At 39.4% G+C, this 23,526-nt stretch overlaps 1 protein-coding gene across 8 annotated transcripts in view; it reads right to left on the bottom strand.

Annotated features, from left to right (window-relative positions):
- tenm4 (teneurin transmembrane protein 4) overlaps positions 1 to 23,526 on the bottom strand; it is a 205,294-nt gene that overhangs the window by 92,798 nt on the left and 88,970 nt on the right. For all 8 annotated transcript variants that reach the window (XM_046389708.1, XM_046389707.1, XM_046389709.1 and 5 more), the window contains 2 exons: positions 17,636 to 17,922; positions 15,525 to 15,794 (listed from right to left, as the gene is read on the bottom strand). In XM_046389708.1, the coding sequence (XP_046245664.1) occupies positions 15,525 to 15,794; positions 17,636 to 17,858 (493 nt within the window). In that variant the 5' untranslated portion in view covers positions 17,859 to 17,922. The remainder of the gene's footprint in view (positions 1 to 15,524; positions 15,795 to 17,635; positions 17,923 to 23,526) is intronic.

The raw sequence follows: 23,526 nt of genomic DNA, 5'->3' as shown, positions 1-23,526 counted from the left end.
TCATCCAGTGTGGGTGGAGTGCGATTTACTCCATGATGTGACAGCATGTTTAAAGCCATATTTTCAGCTGTTTGACTCGGTTGACTTTGCGCTCCTTGCTGTTACTGTCACTGCTCTTACTGTATTAGCACGTGGAGGTCACAGCTCTACCTTCGTGTTTTGGTTCTCCCCCTGGTGGCACTGGCACACCGGCAGTGTATTGTAATTTTGGCATCAAGATTCAAATTCAGGATTTTCCACAGCCCACAGCCCACCTGCTTGGACCAAGTGGACAGCACACCCTCCATCATGCGTGCCAGTCTGGGGTTATCTGCACTGCTTTGAGGGGCTCCTGTGCCACTTTATCCAAAGTCAGTCAGACTCCTTTCATGTATGTTTTGCTTGTCTGTTCCACTTTCAAGATACATTCTTCAATCAGCAGATAACTAATTGCACAGATTTACAGAAAAAAAAAGAAAAAGGATTATGGTTGCCATACCAGGAAGGCACACGAATGATTAATGTCTGAATCATACCAGCATCTGTCAGTCACAGCAGCTTTCATGTATGAAGGCCTTCCCTTTCAGCTGAGTAACTCTCTTTGGAGCCATTTGAAGGCAGCAGGTATGTGATTATGCACAGCAGATCCACTGGTGACCTTGATTAAGTCTTAGCAACACCAGTCTGTTGAAAAATCAACACATAAACCTTTGTGTTCTTGTGAACATGAAACTGGTGAGTGATGTCTCCGTATCCTTCAAATGAAATAAAAATCAGAGTTGGAGAACACAACATCCTCAGGGCCTTACAGGCTATACATACATGCCTATATTGTTAATGTTAAACCTACATGCAGTCCTAAAGTAACTGTTTGGGCAAAACATTTTTTACAGGGCAGGTAATCACAATAAATCATGAGCAGTGTGCACTAAATGGAAATGAACCACGAGTTTTTATGTTGCGAACACAAGAACACTCAGTCACTACATGTGCATTGTAGGTCTGTTCAAGAGGCAAAAGGGATTTATAAATAAAACTATTATGCCAAACCTAATACAAATAATGGCCTGTTAATTGAGTTATATTTGCCTACAAGGTACTTGGCCAACAAGGTACCTTAATTGGATATTTAATAGCTTCTGAATTGCCTGAGCATCATCAATTCCCTTTTCGGCATTTCATCTCTGTCCCCCTAATGATGTCCTCTTGCTTAGCACCGGCAGCCATGTTTACAGTGTGCAACGCAAGGCTCAAGTTGTCCTGGAAATGTTGTGCCATACATAAGCTTTAGACCTGCTTAACCCATGAAAGGAGGTCTGATGCCCTTTTTGATATATTTTTTTCTAACTGACTGGGAGTATTTGAGCTCTGCCATGACTGATTAAACGCGCCCTCTTGCCTACTATAGCACTGCTCTTGGTTTGGATTGCACTTCAAAGACTGTGGAAAGGCAGTGTCAGCCCAGCCTTTGTGTCACTGACAGACCTAGAAATTCAACATCTTTGTCACCGAAGGAAATAAAGTCCTGTAGTGGTGGTTTTGCAATGCAACATGATGAAATATGAGGTGAATTTTAGCTAACAGACCAACAGACCAGCAGGGTTTGCGACATGACCACATACAGGACCGTACATGTGTGAAAGTAATCAGTCCAACAGCACAGATTTTGTTGTTTAATGATAATCGTTTTATTTGTTTTTTTATTGTTTGTTTGTTTTTTGGTATTAGGACACTGTGGACAACATTGCAAATTATTAAGGACTGTTGATGCTTTTGGATTTACAGGATATTTAGTACCTTAATCTTTCAGGCATTTAATTCACTGGGTCCCATCTGGTTATTTAATTTATAAATCTTTTTTTTCAATCACAAAATGTACTGTATTATAACATATAGATTGTACATAATACTAGCTCACCATCAAAAACATGAAATTCAAAAGGCCTTTTTTTAATAGTTAAAAGTCAAAATGAAATTAATTTTGGTAAGCTAATTTGTTTTGGTGGCTTTCTGTTGTCCATTCTCATTTGGCGCGTGAGACTGTGATTTGTATGTCACTTTCAAAAACAAAAGGGATTCATATACCTTGCAAAATTCTGTAAAAATGACTCATCCGTGTACATGTTAATTCAGTCGCTTACATTTTCTGTTGTATGACACGCACTGCGCAAAAACAGGCAAAGACATTACAGATGATCACGGAGAAGGTTAAAAAAGTTTTTCAGTGTGAATATTAATTTCAATATTCCCTGTCACTTTGGCTCGAGTTAGACTTTTCACTCTCTCTGATGACATACAACCAATAAAGGTAACAGATATTGAAATAATAAACAAATAATACAAGCTAATAAAAGTTAATTTTATTTTAATTTTATTAATTTATTTATTATTTTATTTACAGTCATGATTAATTAAACATGCGATGATGCTCTAAATGAATTACATTTGTAATGCTGCATGATAATTACAGTTTTGTATTTTTAGCTCTGTTGTGGGAAAAATTAAACTGATATGTTTGTACGTTGTTGGTGTATGAGCTCAGGTAATAATTACACTTGTCAGATTTATCCACGTAATACAAATGAGATGGCTTCATTCTGATTTTGCATTATTAGGATTCTCAAATTGACATAATTGTTTTCTATTGCAAAGCTGGAAGGTAAACCTCGCCTTTTATGAAATTAATACTTAGGTATTGAGACAGTTTGCAGCTCAAAGGGACAGTTTTGAAAAAGTCATAAGCCTAATGCAGCAAATGCAAGTGATAAAGTGTCTCATAAACAAATCTGTCAGGAAATATTTGTTTTCATACTTTTTTCTTTATGTAAAATCAAGTTATTTTTGATTTTATCTTATTTTATTTTTTTAATGTTACACTGCCCGCTGTAGAATTCCTCCCGGTCAATACAATGCAATTTCAAAGATTTGTAGGGCAAACTGTAATTCTATAGGATACATCACATACAGCAACACCGTAACTATGAGCGAAACTACACGGTGAGGAACACAAACAGACACACTTGCAGAGGAAGTGGGAAATGAGCTTTTACGTACCAACATTGGAAAAATGATAAAACTTCCTCTGATGGTGCCGTTTACCTGCTAGGAATCAATATGATAATAACAGAGAGTGAACATAATGTATGATAAGGTTGACAACAAATTGTAAATATCCATAAATATTTTTATAGATATGACCATTACTGAGAAAATGGAAATTATATTTGGGTAATAAAAAGCACTGCCACAGAAGGCACAATGCCATTTAAGGCTCACCCACAACATTTCTATCAGCACTTTAAACCCAGCATCCATTACTTACAACTACTGAACACTCTTAAAGAGATGTCGAATGCCAAATTATAAATGGATGGTTGGAATAAATCCACAATACAAGTTAAGGAAAAAATAAAAGCCATTAATACAGATACTACTGTGCCTACATAACAGTTTGGTCGCTAGACATAACTCGAAATGGGTGATTCAGGTCAAATTAGCAATGGTCACAACGTCCACAGCCAACACACTCAAGTGGATTAAATCTATACCTCTCACTCCTCTTTAAACTACAACAATTTAAGGACATAATCAGTTAATACTAATCTATTTGTCTGCAACTAGGAGTAAGAAAAAGCAGAACATGTGCCTTTCAGCACTGCAGACTTATGTTAGTGACCATGACCGGAATGTTAAATACAAAGACCAAGAGGAGGCCAGCATGACTGGGACTGGAGACGGCATTTCCTCGTCATTTGACTAAAAGCACAGGCTCCTTCCCCAGTCCTCCTGTATCCACGTCCCTGCCTGGCTTCTGCCAATCTCATCCAACCGACCTGCTCCACTCTCTGCACTGGAGAGAGGGTGTGTCCTGCAGTCCAGCCGAAAGACACCATCTGTTTCAACTTCTCTGTGACAAACAGGAGGAATAAATCAGACTGAAAATGTGAAACTGAAATCCTTTAAGAACTGAGTGGAACTTTCTTCTGTTTGAAGAGAAACTTTTGCTATTGCTGCACTGCCAGGAAAGTCAGATAGCAAAACCTTTTAAGTTTCAACCAAGGAGAAGTGCTCACTGGACACCTATAATAAATGGATAAAACAACAGACACGCCAGGTGAACCACGTCGAGACAGCATATCTGATGCTGAATGCTTAAATACAAGTTTTTAAACTACTCTTTTAGAACTGAACAATCACTAATTGATCAATTTTCAAGACTCCTTAGTCTTTAAGATCTAAGCCCAATTTTTCTTCTCTTTACTTCACTAGTCTTTTGAATTCATGTTAGTTCTGACGAGCTCTGACATTGCTAAATCCCTCCATGCAGTCCTATTCAAGCATCCCTGGGGCTCTTTGTTCGAGGATAAAAAGTAAAGGTTCAAATCTCCTTACCTCTCGCTGTTAACAACATCCTGCAGGCATGTGATGGCTGTTTTTAAGAATCTTTTGGTCAACACGTGTTTGTAACTGACATCGTGACAGGATATCTCTTCTAATAGCACAGAAAAAAGTGGCGTAAAAACAGGCTTAGAAATGCATCCACACCCATTCGCGAGTCCTCTGCAGAGGAATCTGGACTTCAAAGATGTGCACATGGTAATCTGCTTTAAATGGATATTTCTGTGCCTCTATCATAGCTCAATCATCAGCTGAGCCGACTTAAACCACGGCTGAAAAAACAATGCTAATAGTGGATAATTATCAGCTTTTACTCCGTCTGCACTGGCTGTTCTATTCCCTCTCCCATCACACACAGAAGCTGGTGAATAAACACAATGGCATGAATAAATAATGACCTCAGAATCCTCTTAAGGTCCCCGAATAGTGAAGGGAAAAAAGACAAAAGTTTACTTTTGGTGTTTGAGAGCAAGCGGAGCCTGAAATTGTAAGCGACTCATTAGGACTACATGTGGCTTGCCTGGGGCCTTGCTGAACAAAGATGGCACCATCCCCATCCTGTCATTCCTCAGCGCACTCTAGGCCTGGCCTAATAAAATTCTAAAGTATACCCTTAAGAAACAGCTACATTCCCAATAAAAGACAGTAAAGAGCTTAAGCAGTGCCTTAAAAAAAAATGAAAACCTTCACATCTTCCAAACTTTCTTCTGGTATCAAAATTTTATTAGCCTGAGTGGGAATTCTCTGAGTGCTCAGAAGGCCACTTCTGCTTGATTTGTGCAGATTTGTTGTGTATGAACATCAGAGTGAAACGTATGCTTTCATGGTAAAGGATCATACCTCTCAACACATTATTTCCTCCTTTCGTTATGCTCTACAGATAGCTTATATAAAAGCACACTGTTTTTCATTTCAGACACTTTGTCAGTGTTAAACAATTGATTTGTGCGAACCTTCCAGCTCCCTCTGAGCGCATGACAGTTCAAAAGGCTATCTAAAATACATGCTGCCAAGAGGCGTGTGTTTCTAAGTATATGTATATAATTTATGACATGGTGAGACATAAGCCACTGAGAGTTTGCAACATGGCAAACAAGGTTTGTTTATCACAAGAATTTAGTTACAAGAGCTTAAGGCTGGTGGCATCACATGGATAGAAACAGGAATCCTGATTTAGTACCAGCATATTGCAACCATTTAGGTATGTCTCCTTCAAGAAAAAAATTCAAAGTTTGCATTCAACACAGGGGTAGTGCCAAGAATTTAAATAATGAAAAAAAAAGAAAAAAAAAAAGACTTATGCAGCCGGGAAACACCTTTTCCAGAGCGTAACTGCGGAGAGAAGCCAATTGTAATTCCGAATTTCCACTGAGGCGATGAATAGAAATGAAGTTGCCTGGGGCAGATGGAGTCCTAGCAACAGCAGATGGGCAGCAACGTGAACACCAGAATCACCCTTTAATACTCATACCAGTAGTAAATCAGAAGAGGAATTTCAAATATGTTTTTTTCAGAACTAAATACTGAAGATTAAATATTGAACACAGCAGTTTTAATAATGGTCATAATAATGGTCACTGTAACCTAGAGAGCCGATATGCTACAACATGTTATTTTTATTATAACATGTTTAGAAGGCTTTTCAAAAACACGATACTATCACTGCTTACCTCAGTTAATCCAGCTCATCATTTTGCGTTTTTGTTCTTTTGAAACACATGTTTCATTGTTGTCCTCAGCTGATCTGCAGGCCAATCAATTTTTAACAGCAGCTATATGAAGCCTGATCCATTTTCAGTCTCTTTTGTTTATTGCACTCCAGCTATGGGTTGTATTGTTGCCTATTATACGATATATTTCCGTTGTTATACAATCAATCCCGAATGTTTAAAAATGATACCCGACTGACTATCAAAGAAAAATGAAAGTTGGTATTTTGCCATTAGAAATATACATAGCATATTCCCTGACACCCTGACAGAAGGACACATACCCACTCTCACTTTTAACCTACTCTCTATATGAACACTCTGTTTTCATATATCATTTTAATTATGCTTTTTTTTAATTATTTATTTTTATGTTTCTTCTCATCTTGTTTGCACTCATAAATGCAACATGTAATACCCCTGATTTACTGTCCTGTGTATGCAGAGGGCCCATGCAACAGTCAACAACTCTCACATGGCCTGTTGTTCACAGCACGAATGAAAAAAAAATCCAGTCCCTGCATTCTGCACCCCTTAATCAAATCACTTTTTATAAATGTGCAGTCTGCACTCAAAATATATCATCACAGACTGAGTCCAAGGTTGCATTAGACTTGGTGCTGCTTCTTCATTGGCATCTGAACATAAAAAAAGACGATGCAATCAATTACAAGGGTGGCAACTGAGCACAATTTAAAGAAACACAATAATTAAAGTCTGACCCAGGATCGAAAGCATCCACTTACTGATGTACACTAACAAGCTGTAACCTGCAGGCACTTGCCAGGGAAAATATACAGATATAATTCTCAAACTTCCATAAATTACTTCTAGAGTTTAGGAGATCACACTCAGCATGGTCATCTCTGAGACCTGAAAATCAATCATTTTAATGCCATTTACTAATACAAACATGGTATGAAAAAGATACTCTTTTATCCTATAATGTTCTATTGGATCATACAACCAAAGTAAAAAACCAAAGTTTTATTTAAATACGTTTATTGGACAGGTGATTAACAGAAGTGAATTTATCTTCTCTTTCTTGAATGAATTTGTTCAACCTGACTCTTTATAAACAACTGACATCCATTCCAAAACTCACAGCAGGAATGTTTCTGGCTGTCCAGGACTACAGGTCGCATTAGCGCTTAATTAAATGCTAAAAACTGTTACACATCCAACACCACCGTGAGTCACTATCAGTGCTCAGCCTGCAATAAGTCAGTTTATATCATATAAATAGTTCCAAGTGTGAGCCTATGCCAACATTTGCGAGGTCTGGTGTGACCTGCAGCAGAAGCCAGCAATTCATACAGCTGAGATAAGACTAGTGTTTCCAGTTGACAGCGGTACTTTAAGGAAACCACTGGAGGCAGAGGGGAAAAAAATCTAAAGCTTATGTCCTGAGCTATTTTCTTCAACATGCACAGGCTGTGAAATTTCTCTGTGCCTATCTGCTCTCACTGGGAGAGAAATAATCCAGGAAGAACCTGAACTGTCCAGCACAACAAGGTTTTGAAACTGCAGGGTCTTAATGAGGGTGCAAATCTCATGTGTGCACTACCCCTATATTTAAGTGTGCTTATCTGTCCTGCAGTGCTGACAAACCATGAGAGCAAAAGGGAGAACGTTGCATAATTAATCACACAGTTATGCTCACAGACGATTGTCTCAGTTATCACACACAGAAGGTATTGAATTCTTCATGGTTCAAAGCAAAAAGTAAAAGGAAGCACAATTGCTCTGCAGACACTATCACAGATAGCTGTCATCTGCATCCTCTGAAAATGAACTATTGTATTGTGCTGTGGTTTCTTACTCACATGTGCTTTGACGTATCTGTATTATGTATCAGATACCGATCTGTATTAAAAATTACGTATCTGTACGTATCTCTACATGCTTTTAACCGGACCTTTTAACCCTGCATAACAAGTATTATACAGTTTCGGAGGATGAAGTGACAAACAAAAGTTTAAACATTTACATGGTGTAGCTGGTGGTGGTGGTGGTGAATCTTTACCAAATCAAGCAGCCCAGAAAGTTCTGTACCTGGATCTGTATCAAAGACCTGCACATATCAGAGGTGACCGCTAATGAGAGAAATCTCAGCATGGAAGTTCAATTATTTTTATCTCGTACGAGGGCAACAGCACGTTATGATCTCTGCTTCCTCAGCCTCAACAACAACCGCTAATTGCTTTCATGAGAGATAACTGGTCATTCAGATTCAGAGATATCTGGAATGTTAATGCAATGCTTAAAGCACAAAAAATAAGATCGGTAAGATATGATGTGAGAGCATACTGTTTTTGGAATGCATGTGCATTGGAATGAGTATGGGGAAAAAATACACTCAAAACTTCATGGACAGGAGTGCAACTAACTTGCATCTAGGTATCAATCATAGTTTTTGTGGAGGGGTGCCAGCCACTACTGGGTAATGATCTGATACCAGCGCTCTTTTTATCCTTTTAAATTAAAAATGTGTTTACTTCACTGTGTAAATTATTGGACTCAAACTACAGATAGCTATAGCTGTTTTTAGGTTTGTTAATTACTTTGTTGTAGAAGCTCTGTAAAGTGGCTTATTTTCAATTACATAACAAAAATGACTTTGTATAGCGTGAGCTGGTTGAATCTGGTACCTGATCCATTTAATAAGGTCAGCATTTGTGCTGATAAGACATCCAGAATGTTAAATCACTGCCTGGCTATTTGTAACCCATTTTAAGCAGGGAGACTATTTCCTGAAACTAATATGAATATAACATGAGCATGGATAATTGACTGTATGTTAAATGGATGCTGCTAAGAGTGGGACAGAAGTTATAAGACTGGGTCAGGATGATCCTCCGTGGAGCGGGGCTCATCCTGCTCCATGTCGTGCTTTGAGCCGTATTGAGGCCCCTGAGCCATGGTGGTAAGATGGGCCCTGATGTGCTGTTGGTTTAGACTGTCAGAATCACTGGGAGGGAGCGGGTATGCAACTCCACAGATAACAGACCAAAACTGTCCACAAGGACCTCTAAAACCCAGCAAATTAGCCTGCAAATGAGCCAGAGAATATCTCTACTAATCCATGATCTGAGACTCTGCCAAAAAAGTAAACAAATAAATAACTTCACAAGAAATACTGGGGGTGGAAATAACCAAGGCTGTGAGCTGGGAAACCACTAGTGATTTCTTTGAAGCATCATTTCGCCTGATATTCTGCAGCTACGATGCCTCTGACCGTTTCGGAACAAGCTTCCATGTTGTGCTCGATGTGAATGCAGTGAAATTACAGATCCCAATATTACAGAAAACTGTCCCTCATAGCAAATGATCACAGTCTCTGCGTCTCCATCACAGATGCCAAAAAGCAACGATGCATCAAAATACCCCTTGTTTCAGAGAAGCGATTTTATTTCTCTCTTCAGTAAAACTGATGTCCTCACCGATCCTAACTCTCTCTCTGTGGTACGTTCAGAAACACAATATTCTGTGCATAATTTACCAATTTATAACTTAGAAAACACAAAAGATGTCTTTGAGAGAGAGCCAATGACTGTCTGCACAAATAGCTCCTACTGTTTTACTTTGCCTGACGTTGATTGTAAATACGTTATGTTTACGTTGATTGACGTAAAATGAAACCCGTATTTAAGACTCAAGTTTAAAATGTGTCCTGTTATAAGGGAATAATCTAGTAAAAACCTTCAAGATGACTAATCTTGTAAAATATTCTGTAACACACAGGGAATTACAAGCCAAGACTGTGGTAAACAGTAAAACCTTGTGTTAGAAGGTAAACTCCATATAATGTGTTAAAACATGCAGGGTAAGAAATCACATTAAAATGTCTTTTACTTTTAGAATTATTCAACTTCAATGTGCACATAGTTACAGTCCCCTGGAATGCACAGTACTTCCCATACTATTACAGCTGATGATAACTTCATTTACTAAAATGAGGCCATCGTATAAAACAGTTTTATGTCAACCATTAAATGTTGTATAAAAATAACATTAAAACAAGAGAGGATTCACTGACTACATTAAATACATCATTAAAATAAAAGTAGCAATAACTTTTTTGTCAGCATTAATTCAAACAAAAGCCAGGGAGACCTGATAATATTGATCTCACATATTATATTTGATTCTCCTGTCCAAGCATTTACATAAAATTGGACTATTTGAGCATTTGTGCTATGCTAAGGTGACAATAAGAAACCCCATCTCTGTGGTCTCGTGACACAGCTGTAAAACATTCCCTAATAAATCCAGTCCTGTTGCACAGGAAACGTCCTTTTTGAATTGGAAATCCGATTTCATTTCACCCCGCAGGCTCCCGATATGGTGGCGAACCTCGAGGGGAATCAGAGGTTCAAAGATAAAACACATCTTAAAAGTGGAGTGTGCATCCAAAATACTTGCTTATTCACCTCAGGAGGGCACGACCCTCAGCATTAGTGCCTCCGTACGCGCAGCCTATGAGGCCCAAGATTGAGTTGCTCGTATCAAAATGTGAAAATGCTGTTTGTTCTGTGGCTGCTTTTAGAAAACTCTGATGATGCAGGAGGCAGGTCCAGTGAAATATGATCAAAGAAATCCTCACTAGAAAACATTTAACTGCGTTAGTCATACTGCACTGTAGTAGTGGTTGTACAAAACGATGATCATTTAGACTGTGCAACACCAGTGTTTCTGAAAAATACAACACTGAAACTAACAGAGGAAAAAGAACCCTAGAATAAATTCCCTTAGAATAAATACACTGAACCACTGAACCATCAGCTCAGTAGGTGCTTTATTTTTATAAAACAGAAATAACAAGTGCAACTAGAGTCACTATGAACATGCTTGGGGGACAGGCTGATCTTCTCAAGTTCAAATCTGTGAGAGATTTGTTTTTCAAAGCCCATCAGTCTTTCGGGGCTGTGGCGTATTTCCACGAGGAACACCTGTCCCTCATAGACAGTCATGATACGTTCAAAGATTCAGTGACTGAGCACCACCCCGGAGCTCTTAACCTCAATCTTTCAATGGTTCAAAGTTTCCTCAGAGTCTTGAACCCTCCAACAAACTATCTGATACAAGCAGGAAGGGAATAAATGATCGTCACTGCAGAGTTTGTACTTACTGCAAGAATTCAACAACTCAAGAAAAGCAATTCGAATTTTTTTCTTTTACATTTTTCAGTCTTAGTGCCATTAAGAGCAGACATTACAACTAAGATTGAAAGAAAAAGTAGTTTTTTCAAAAGTTTTGTAGTTCAACTCCAAAAAGCAATTATTTGCAAATGTACTACGCTTACCAACAATGACTTTACAGCGTGTTCCCAAGCCCATGTGGTAACATCCTTTACACATTACACATCATGTGCTTGACAAAGTGCTGCACCTCACTCCATCCTTGCCTCTCTCATAGCCAGTCATGGTACAATCACCTGTCAGCAGTTCAGCTGTTTACCTGTGAAATGTCCCAGTACACGACTTTCCAAGGCTTTTGTTGCTCCTGCGCCAAATTTTTTGAAACATGCTGCTGACATCAAATTCAGATTCAGGACATATTGACAAAATAAATGAAGCTGATGAGATACAACATTACACATTATAACATTGAGTATATGTCAGAAATGATTAGCAAATTATGACATTCTGCTTTTCTTCTTCTCCTTCTTCTTCTACACAGCATCTCAACTCTTTTGGACTCCGGATGTAGTTATTATTAGCTTACATTACTAAATTTAGGGTTTGTGTAATTACGTGTATAATTAATTATTAAAATTAAGATACTTTGCATCTCCATATGAAAACCATACAAGCAGCATTGCAGGCTGAATGAAATGAAATTTTAAACAGCTGTAAACAAATCTGTATGAAAACGCAGTTAATTGGCACAGCATGTTTAACAGACATGAAAAGGCTGCCAACTTCTCATGTGCACCACCCAGCATCAATACACATTGTCCCTGCCACAGCTAAAAGCGCGATCACATCAGCACATTAGCCGCCATGTGCTTTGAAGGTAAAAAATGCTGATTGATGACTCGTATTTAATCACGCAGACCAAAAAACAGAACTGAATTAAGAGACCCCAACATCATTCATCTTCAAGTCACCCTTCTTTTTTTTTTTGGCCCCCAACTCATTAGTCAACGTAGGAGATTCAAAAGTGTATTGTTTCCATACCGTATGACGAAGACATGTCTATGTGTAATGCAAGAAAAAGTATGGACAAACTTCTTATGAAAAAGATGGTAATAGAATATTTTTGATAAACGCACCAATATGTTTTCTACAAACAGAAAATGAAATGGTTGGTCCTGAGTACTTTCATACACCCCCCTTTTATTATTATCTTCTTATTAGTTTCATAAGTAGTAGCACTAGTAGCAGTAGTAGTATCCTTACCTGAATGAGTGCTGTATATTGAGCTAAAACACACGCAACCACAGCTGTGTTCTAATGAAATCCAGATTCTGATGAAAATCAAGGTTGACTCAATGGTTTGAAGTGTATGGAGAGCTGAACAGAAACCTCTTCTTGTTGTTTGTGTACTGCAGAAAATCAAACTGGGGATTTTCACAATAAGATCTCACTGGTGTTCCTGGAGGCTTTGCCCTGAAGCAATGCCGACAGCTACCAGGAGTAATGAGCAATAATAAAAAAAAATAATCGAAACCCAAAAACTAAATATCACACAAATGAGTCTCACACTGTGATTTTCTGCAGTTCATATGTATAAAAAAAGCAAACAAAAAATATATTTCAATGAAACAGTTCTAAATAATACTGCACAATTAGACATCACTAAAAGACACTGGAGATAAAGATCAAAGCTTATATAACATGTACATACTTAGTCAATATAGAACAGAACTCCCATGAGGATTTGTAAGGAAAAGTCAAATCAGTACACAACTAACCACTCACTGGAACTAATTACATTTTGTCCAGTACATTTTTGTCCACACAAGCATTTCCCCATCAACAGGAACACTGTAGGCCTTAGCAGAATTATTCTCTCCGTAGGTTATGGAACACATGAATAACGACGTTCCCTCAGCAGGCTTTTGTGAGCGACTGGCAGTTCTCATGGTGACAGAAATGTAATGGCCTCACCATGACAGTGGGGGAAAGATGGGATTAGAGAACACATCTGGATAAGCTGTAACAGAGCAAAAAACCCCAGAACAGCAGCCCTCTCGCAAACCCAGCAGGCTGGGCTGGCCTCCTAGCTGCTCATCCTCCACAGGATGTGCAATGACTCAGCAGTCGCTGGCTGCTGGAAGTGTCCTCAAGGGGCTCCCTAGGGACCAAAAGGTATGCTGGGTAGACCACGCACACAAACCTTTACCCACTACATGAATGCACTTTTCAACACAACAGACTTGTACGTTCATTAACAAACGGTGCTGCACATAGCTACTAATTCAGCACCCAGGTACAAAATGCCAGCGACTGAAAGCTTATCAGTCTATGTTGATGCACGTACTTCTCAAATTATGTTTTCAACTGTTACTACATCCACATCATGCAGCAGATCAAGAATGATAATAAATGTAGTGACTCCTTTTATTATATCGCAATTAGAATTAATCTTAGTATAGCACATCATTATCAGCAGGGTTTTTATTTACAGCATATATGGGATGCCCTGGAATCACTTGAGCATCAAAAAAATTGTTCCAAAATCGCTATCGCTTATTTGCATGCATTAAAACCGGGGTCACGCAGGTCACATGTGAAGAGGGGGGAGAACTGCCCAACGGCTTGAATACATTAAGGCAGAGTAAATGGTTTGTTGATTTAAAGAGATTAAAGCACTCACACAAGCAGGCCTGCTCGATGGATTTTAATTAACTTGCCATATATAAATTATATGTTATCAGGCATTACTGAATTAAATGCTGAATACAAGTGCTCTTTCTGCTTGGGTGAGTTGAGTAAAAAGCTACTTAGGCTCTCGATTGGGTCTTCCAGATGTAGGCATGATGCTTTAGCTATGGGTGCTCTGAATACATTCCAGCACACCAGCCCCTGAACATCCATCCAAGGAGATTCTCTTTAATTATGTACAATACAGCTAAATTCAAGTCCCCTGGCATCTCAGATGATCAAGCAGAGGGATGCCACGTTCTCTCCCTGAGTCATTCGGGCAAATGGATTCCACTTCCAAGAGTCATTTCTGTCAGTTATAATAAGAAGCTAATACATAATGTGACACACTCTGAAATGCAAAACTATTCACAAGGTTCTCTGCAAGGCTGTGCAGGGGCAATTAGAATTTTGCCGCTAGGCCCTTGATGAGTTCCCCATCTCCAGAGTATCCTGGGAACAGTATCATAAATCTGCCAGTTAATATGCATGATTTAGGTTTGTGTTTAACTTCGCATAACGTGAAATAGAACTTAAATTTTACCACATGGCATCCCGTTGTATAAAAAAAGGAGAGAAAAGAATCCATTTTTCTTTCAGTGCACAAACTACCCAAGCAATTACTAACTTGTAACTGAGTTTACTGACAAATAAGCTCTGGGGGGCGGGGGAGCTGAGCTCCGAATCCAAATGGCATTTCTGCAAAATTCTGTAATCTTTTAACTTTACAGCACACTATAATCTACAGTTGGAATGAGAGTGTCTTCAGCAGAACTGCTACCATCTTCTGACATTTTCCGTCACTCGACATGGCTCATAGTTACATATTCCCAGAGCTAAAGTGACCTCCTGAACGAGCACGCAGGCTCATCTGGCCCATGGGGAATACACCAAGCCACAGAAAGATGAATTCAATACATCTGGCTTCCCACTTCCTGGCAATAATTTCACCAAAAAGCATGCCAGACCGAGCCCTATCAAAGCAAACACATGATTCACGCACTGCAATGAAAAGAAGTAAACAAGTATAAACTGATCTGGGAATGATGAACAAAGGAGGTAACAGTATGCCAAACATCTGGCTGTGCTGGAACACAGAGTAATTGTTTTTTCTTCAAGAGGTCAAATGCTAAATATGTTGGTATTTAGCCAATTTCTGAAAAATGCAAACAGAGATTTAAAGAGCCTAATAAAAATGTCAAGTTGAATTTGGTCAGATTGAAATAGCGGATACAAAGACACTTACAAATATAGAAAAGATGCAACTCATCTTGTGGTTGTATAGATTCCAGCTGAGTGTTGTCCAAAAGCTAACATATCCAAACCAACATAATCATCATTTAGTCTTAGACTGTTAGATGGAAAACAGTCTGGCTTGGGAACGTTTGTTGTCTCAAAGACACTGCACGTCATTCTGTCTCAGTGTACGGGAACATGCTTATAAAACACAACACTAATCTACTGCATTTCGACCTCAAAATCAAATGCACATGGAAAGAGACACAGTGTAAAGGTTTTGCCTGATAAGGACTGGCAGGGAAACATAAAGAAGAAAAGTGTGTCCTACCGTTTTCTGTGTTCTCGTGCTCAGTGTCAGTCAGTGTTAGATTGGAGTTTGCCCTGCTGGAGAGGCACGAGCTGCGGCCTGACTTGGTGTTGCTGCGGCCCCATAATCTGACCGCATGCTCTGGCGACATGATGCCGTCTGTCTCTGTGTCTGCATCTGAGCCCACGCTGACTGAGTAGTCGCGGTGTGGCAGCCCCAGGTCAGTCCTGTACGTGGCTACAGATGGGAGGGCCTCTCCAAAGCCAAGATTTCTAAGGGAAAAGTCTGCTCCTGCAGCAGGATAATAAATACAAAACTCTGGTAATTAAGTCTGCCGCAAACCACATTAACATAATCAGCTGTATTCATCGCAGCGAAAGACGAAAACAGTATCCTGGCCTTCAGAGGTGCAGCAATCATTTATAAGCAAAAGGTGTGGAGTTACATGAGGATGCAGACACATTCAGTATTTGTAACCCCTGTGTGTGTGGATGTGGGATCGTTAGCATCTTTCAGTGTGTTGCTTTCACCACACACACTCATGAGGAGTCACCAGACATTTTCAAATCCTATACACTCCGGCTTTTGTTAATAAGCAACATTAGTTATCCAATGCCATTTCACAGTTTTTATATCGTAAAATGTCATATTTGAAAACTGACTCTGTCTCTTCAGCTCTCTGCCGAGGAAATCAGAGTCACCACTGTGAGTCAGGACAGTCAGTTTGTAAAGCACCTTGATGGTTTGAAATCATAAATAAATCAAATGTTCTTACCTTTCTTTAGGGCAAGGCCTGTGTCATTCTGATTAAAATGTACAGTTTTTAATCAGAATGACAGACCTACACCTCAGATGGATTAAAGATTATGTTATATTTGACATTTTGATTGATATGAGCCCTTTGAAACTCCTGCCCACATCACAACCACACACTCCACATGCATTTTTTTTCATAGCTTTTCTGGTTTACTTTTGGTTTTCTGTTTTTGGGTGGTCCTTGGAATTAAAAGATGTTAGACCCAATTGGTCATTTCTATGCTTTGCACTTTATTGTGTATATACTACTAAATAAGTACTTCTACTATTACTACTAATTGTTTTTCAGTTATATGAAGGGGATTATAGACCCCTTCAAACAGTATGTTTGGTCTGACAGCTGTGAGATTCTCGAATTAATGAGCTGTTCTACGTGATTGTGAGCTGTGGGTTGGAGTGTGACAATTAATCAGTTAAATGAACAACGATGCAGTATGATCATGCGAAGGCGAAACATCAATCTTTGTCATCATTTTTAAAACACGCCGTTAGCCTGAATTTTCTATGTCACGGTTTTCTTTCTAAATATTCAAACTGAGCAGATAACGGCGAGCAGCCAAGACAAAAACAAAGGCGGTGTTTACTCCTCTCTCCCAAACAAATCACAACTGTGGAAATATTTTGGCTTTCAGAGAAACACCAGGTCATTGTGAGTTCAGGAAACAGTAAACCTGGTCAGGCATCTGACTCAGCCTCCACCAGCTTGTTGCTCTCATCACGGCGATGATAGATGCTCTGCTTCAACAATTTTGGGCTAAGAAAACGCGCAGGTCGGCTGAGCAGATTTAGATTTAACACCAGCAAATATTCTATTGTTGTCCAAAGAATCAGTATAATGTCATATCGCCTACCACTAGCAGTGCTGTCCACTATCATGCTATTATGGGGTGAATTTACTGCACAGGGGCACTTTGTGACTGATATGTCTTGAGGAAAGTCCTTGGACCAAAAGCTCAACCTTTTTCAATAAATCAACGCAGTGCTACGACATCTGATTGGAACTATGGCAATTAATAATACATCTGAACGAGCAGGCAAAGGTACGCGTGTCACTCATGCAGTTTTTAATACAGGTGTGGTGAGTTCAATGCCTGGCCACCTCTGTTAATAGTCAAACAATGCAGTGTGACCTCTACAGCACCTGAATGCGAATTAACGAGACTCTTCATTAAAAAGCAATGATGCATACATTGAGACCAGGCAGCCCATAACCCAATAACCAGCATTTTCATGTAATTGCTCCATACTGATATCAATGACAAATTCATTCTGTTCACGTCATGCACAGTATTTCTACTGTCACGGCTAAGGCTAACCTTGTCGGTTGAACTCGTCCACTTCGTGATGAACCATTTCCTTGACACGGCTCCCGTAGGCCATCCTTGAGTCGTGGTCGAAGGCCTTGAGCGTTTCACTAGAGCTGTAGGATCTGGGGTTGGGTTTGCCATCCTCACTGTCTGCTGAGGAGCTGGTGTAACGGCGCTCTGTGTCCTGCCGGCCGGTGAGTGAGCGGTAAGGCCTGCGTTCCTTCACTTCCATGTCTGCCTCCGCACTATTTTCAACATCAAATGTGGGTTACGACGGCAGTTTAGTTTGAGTGATCCTGGAGAAGAAGAACACAAACAAAAATTAAGGAAAACTGCTGATGTTGATTTTTAAATCCTTTAGACTCACTGTTTTGATAATGCATCATCAAACATATAATCACTGTCAGCCATCTTAAACCATAAAAACAGCATTGATCATTTGAAAGCAGAAATTGGAATTTTATACACGCTCTCACACACAAACTTAACCAAGTGACTGCAGAAATAAATAAAATGCAAATGCATGTTTCGCACACACAGGAAGTGCATGAAGAACCCCCAGGATTAGATTTAATAAAAAACGGTACAACAAATCTTGCACCTATAAAGTTTACAGTGCACATCTCCCACAAATATTCCATTTTATGTGCCTTATAGAAATGCTGGGCCTTCAGCACCTGTAAAAGTGGCAGGTGTCCTTACATGAATGGTGTTGTTTCGGAGTTACAAATCATCACATGTTGAATGGGGGCGTCAAACAGGAGTCAAACAAATTTAGGACTACAGTGAACCAGCACAGATGATTAAAATCTGAAACACAAAATCCCGACTGTCAAATAGCACGCCGAGTATAAGATCAATAGCGAGAGGGGGTTTTAGCATCCAGCTACGTGCCGCATTTCATTTTCTTGCCTCGAAGGACAAAATACTGAGGTGAGATAAAGAAGCATGGTGTGAACTACTTCCAATATATTCATACAATTTGTTCCGGTTTCGCAATATATATAAATATATACACACAAGTGTATGCATGTTTTTGTTTTTTTTTTTAAAGTAAAACGGACGACTACAAATAACAACTTGAAATTAATGTGTAATATTACAGCAGTGAACTAATGATGATGTCTTGCAAACAGCTCATTCAAAGCAACCACGTGCTTTTAAAGGTATTGACCGGGATTAAAGAGAGTCAATGTGGATACAAACTTGATTAACGGCTTGGTCACTGTTTACATTGAGGCTCAGTTACCAAATATAGGGAGTCACTGAGCAGGATACTGCAACAGTGTAATATATGTTCTTGCTTCCTTCTTCCAAATGCAACACGATAATCACACATTCATAATTACATATTACGAGTTGAAAACCTTATCATTCATCCTTCTAAACTACTCGCTCTCACACTTGAAAAGGTATTTTACTATTAGTCAGAATGGGATGTGAGTCACTGGATAAGAGAAATAACTCTTTGAAAAAAGATTAAAATAGAAAAAAAAGAAAAAACTATTCCTGGCAAATCTGGGTGTTTTTAGTGACAATATGCCTGCGTGTTCAGACATGGATTTTTCTAGAAGATAAGCTCTTTATGAAAAATATATGAGACTTGTGCTGGATAGAACAGTAAACAATAATCCTTAGTGAACTATATTTGCCCTGCTTAAAAAAAAAAAAAAAAAAAAAACCCTTTATTGAAGACACCATTGATGGGGTTGGGGGTTTCTTTTTGTATGTATTGACAGCTGAAAAGATCCTAGTGATTAATGACTTGGGGCCTCAATACCAGGACCTCCACCACACGGGGGGGGGGGCGAAGAAAACGCTCGCACTCTGCAGCCGCAAGAGCACTTCAGCTGCTCCCAAGATTTCAGATGCAGCTTGTATGGGTTGCTAATTTTTACCTTTTTTCTCTTTTGCACAAGATCCTTCATGCTATGCAAATGTGACAGAGCAGAGAACAGGCAGCTTTCTAAAGTTTTGAGAATGTTCTGTAAAGTGCATTGTTTTTGTTTCCAAAGAGCCAGGCTCAGTGCTTCTATCATCCCTCTTCTGTACAGCCCTTGCTCCTCATTATTAATCGGCTGGTATGCAATGAGATGTACCTTTGAGGCCATGGGAAACCCAGAGGAGTTTTTCAAAAGAAGCAACAGGCCATACGCAATGACAGATGATATGGGACGCAAATGTAGGTCCCTGAAACGTATCCACCTTAACTGCAGCTGCCAGAATTTTCACACAAAACACACTGTAAAACTAAACAGCCCTCTTGCTCATACATGGGCTGCAGCTGGCATTAACATTGTTTTTCAGTGCAAAGATGCTGTTTTTGTTCTTCTGTATATGTCTGAATCCTGGGAGAAGGAGCCAAAACAAAGAAAATGCAACCATTGTACTGTTTTATCGAATCAGGGAAAGTGAAGATAATAAACAAGAGGTCTTACTTAACCAAGATGTATCAACACTTCATAAGAAAAAGTAGTAAGAACTGATAAGAGGACTATTTTTATGGTATTATTATCATCATCTCAGAGTAAGACACAGGAGACTGATAGTAGAAGCTTGAGACACTGAAGGAGAAGGTTAATGAGGGCACTCACAAAGACTCTGTTAGAGAAGTTATTTACAAAGACCCTTGAAAAATTACTGCCATGGACTGAAACAGAGATTAAAATCGCATGCTTTTATTTCAAAGACAAAGTTCCTCTAAAGCTTGAGCTGCAGAGCTTGAGAAGTGGCAAAAAGAAGCTAACTGCATATCTATGCAATGATCCAAAAATCAATTGAGGTCTCTCTGGATACACAAAAGAAATGGTGGATGGACTGTTTTCGCCTTTAAAACAATTGCGCACTGCACATTTTTCAATTGCCATTGTCTACAGTTGGCCAGGGTACAGTCAGGTGTGTCTGTGCCTGAGAAGCAAATGTATAGCAGCTGTAAGCCAAGTAATAATGGCTTTGTGCAGAGGAAGTGTAGAGAGGAGTGACCGCAGGCTGAAGCATTATGAACAACGTGAGCTACGAAAAACCTTTTTCCTGAGGACCTCAACAACAAACTTGGAAACACAGCCGTTATGTATGAATGTGTGAATGCCTGTCATGTGAGAAAGCCTGGCCATTACAATCTGAACTGTTCTGCACTTCATGTTCTGCATCCATCACATGAGAACAAATTATGATCAGCCCATTGGCTGATCAATGCTCAGAATAGGTCATCACAGATAAGCTTGTGACAATTTAAGCTGCTCAAAGAAAAAAGTAAATCAAAAATGATTCCAATTGACATTTGAGGAAAACGGATGTACCATACATACAGAATACCATAACACGTGCGAGTCAAACTGCTGCAGACAGCACATGATCAGCAGCACCGCCTGATATTGACAGTCCATTTTTTATGCTGTCTGCATGATTCCACCGCCTGTGATCTAAGATTAAAACCAGTTTAATATACCGGACAGGAGGCGGAGCCAATGCTGCAGCAGTGAAAAGTCTGAAGGGCTAACAGTGTCAGAAGGTAGTAAGTAAACACCTCAGCCATCAGCCACATACACACTTCAGTACCATTTCAGTGAATCCTTTTAAACACACAGGCTGGCCGGCTATGTCGGTCTGTTAAGGGGTTCTAGTAATTTCCATTATTTCCTGAAACTTTACAACTTTGCATTAAAATAATCATCATTGTTACTACAAATCTTTGCATACTGTCAGTTACAGGCACTGTTGCTGTTAAAAACACACTCATAGGATTTATAAGACCCAGAATGTTTTATAGTCCTGCAACAAATGAATGTTCCACTTAACAGTCAATAACATTGTTTAAAACAATTAAATTAAGAAAATGTGAGAATGTAGTGAGAAGCACCCATAGGGTTTGTTTGACTAACAATCCAATGGAGTGTGATTGTTACTTTTAAGTCCATTATGTCAAGTTGTTTTCTGATTGTGTTCAATTAATTCTGGATAATCAGCACTTCTTAACTCCCCGGAAGCCAAATAACATCAAAGCCATGAAAATGAGAGCAGGCAGAAAACTTAGCTTCAGCTCCTGGATGCCCCTCACACCTCACAAAATCCGTCAAACCAACCCATAAAACAAACCACCCGCAGTGTCACAGAAGCCCCAGTTAAAACACTCATTGAGGTTTTGGCTGGGCAGATCATTATGACCATTGCTCCGGTGTCAGGAGTTGGTTAAATATGGGATCTAAATACGTGGGAGGCATTTGGGGTACAATATAAATGCAAATGGCTCTGTACTATCCATCAAACAATTAGCACTGTGCTGAGAGTTGCTATTCAGCACTGCTGTATATAAATCTCGGCTTCACTCTGCACACAACCCTGCTTTCCATGATAATTAACCGCTTGCTACTCTTTACATGTGGTAGCTTTTCCATGCAGAATCCAAGACTAAATGATAACTAACGTGTTCAGGCGGTCCAGAGCGTAGACAAAGTAGCAGCACGTATGCACGATGTCTGACAAATCCCTTGAAGTGTAATACAAGATGATTACAGATTACTTGTCTGTGAAATCACTTAATTACTTAGCATTATTACTAATTACTATCACTGAGACTGAGATATAATGCGTTACTGATTAGTGATGACATTTTTTTAGACAAATGACTGCTGATATGCAGAGCAAAGGTAAAATTTTTTTGGAGGACTATAACCAAAATAACATTTTGATATATAATACATGTTAATAAGAGTAAAAATGTGAACACCTTTTAACAAATCCAACCCAAATCATAACTTATAATTTCGGACAAAAAGAAATAAAGGAATCCCCTGTGTGGTATGACAAATGATTTCATATCACGGTACACCGTGAAAAATGTATACAGCTGCAACTCCAATTTCTACCAATTACTGTAAACATATACTATAACTTTTTAAATACATCTTTAGTGCATTTCTGTTTTTGTTTTTTATTATCTAACCTGCTCACGTAGTCAAAGGATTAGTGACAGTTAGCTCACAACACGGCAGACAAACACATACCCACAAAAGCAGCCTGTAGTGAAGCTGAGAGGAAATTTGGGCAGATATCAAGAACATTGTCTTCAAGGTCCATTGAGAGCCAGGAAAGCTCCATACAGGCACCACTTACTTCTATTCTGGAAATCTTTCACATGCCTTGGCTCTATAGAAAACCCTCCTTGGTCAACAGAAAGGTGTGTTTTCAATGGAGGAAAAAAAGGCTTGGGGAGATTGAGTGGGGGGCTGAATAACTTGCCAAACAGACCTGAATTCTGTAGTGCTAATGCAGGCTAGGGAGGGGTGAGGGCATGATGGTGGCGGTGGTGGTGGTGGTGGGTGTATCAGCAGCCGCCTCCTTCCGGGATCAAAAGCGAGCCCCGCCAGCGAATAAAACAGAATGCGTAAAAGCCTTAACATAAACAAAAGTAGCCTGGGACTGCTGCTGCAGCACACTCCCTGCTACTAATCACTCCAAGCAATTCAAGGTTCAGTCCTGACAGAGGGAGCAGGCAATGGAATAATGCCTTTAAACAAGCCTGGTAAGTAAAAGGGAGACGCAGTCTATTTACAGCCACTTTCTGCACTGATGTATGCCTCTGACCACGGCCAAATACAACAAAATGTTAGCAGCACTATGTTGAAATGTTCACTTATCCATTAACAGTACTGTTGCTGAACCACAATGAAATTTGTCAGTTTTGCCGTCTTGCCACTGCAGTGTAGGTTCAGAAGGCTACCATGAGAAGAATGATCCAGTTATGGATACTAAACTGAACGAAAAGGAATAAGTAATTCGGACTCATATGGTTCACTATAGTCCTAAGGAACAACTGAGAGAATAAATAAATGTGAAATTCTTGCAGCTTTAAAAGAGGACCACTCAACTAGGCTGGAGTGCTTCTGTTCCCAAGCATGGCT

Source organism: Scatophagus argus, chromosome 5 (assembly GCF_020382885.2).
Source record: "Scatophagus argus isolate fScaArg1 chromosome 5, fScaArg1.pri, whole genome shotgun sequence".
Taxonomy (NCBI): domain Eukaryota; kingdom Metazoa; phylum Chordata; class Actinopteri; family Scatophagidae; genus Scatophagus; species Scatophagus argus.
This window is presented reverse-complemented; position numbering and strand designations above follow the sequence as displayed.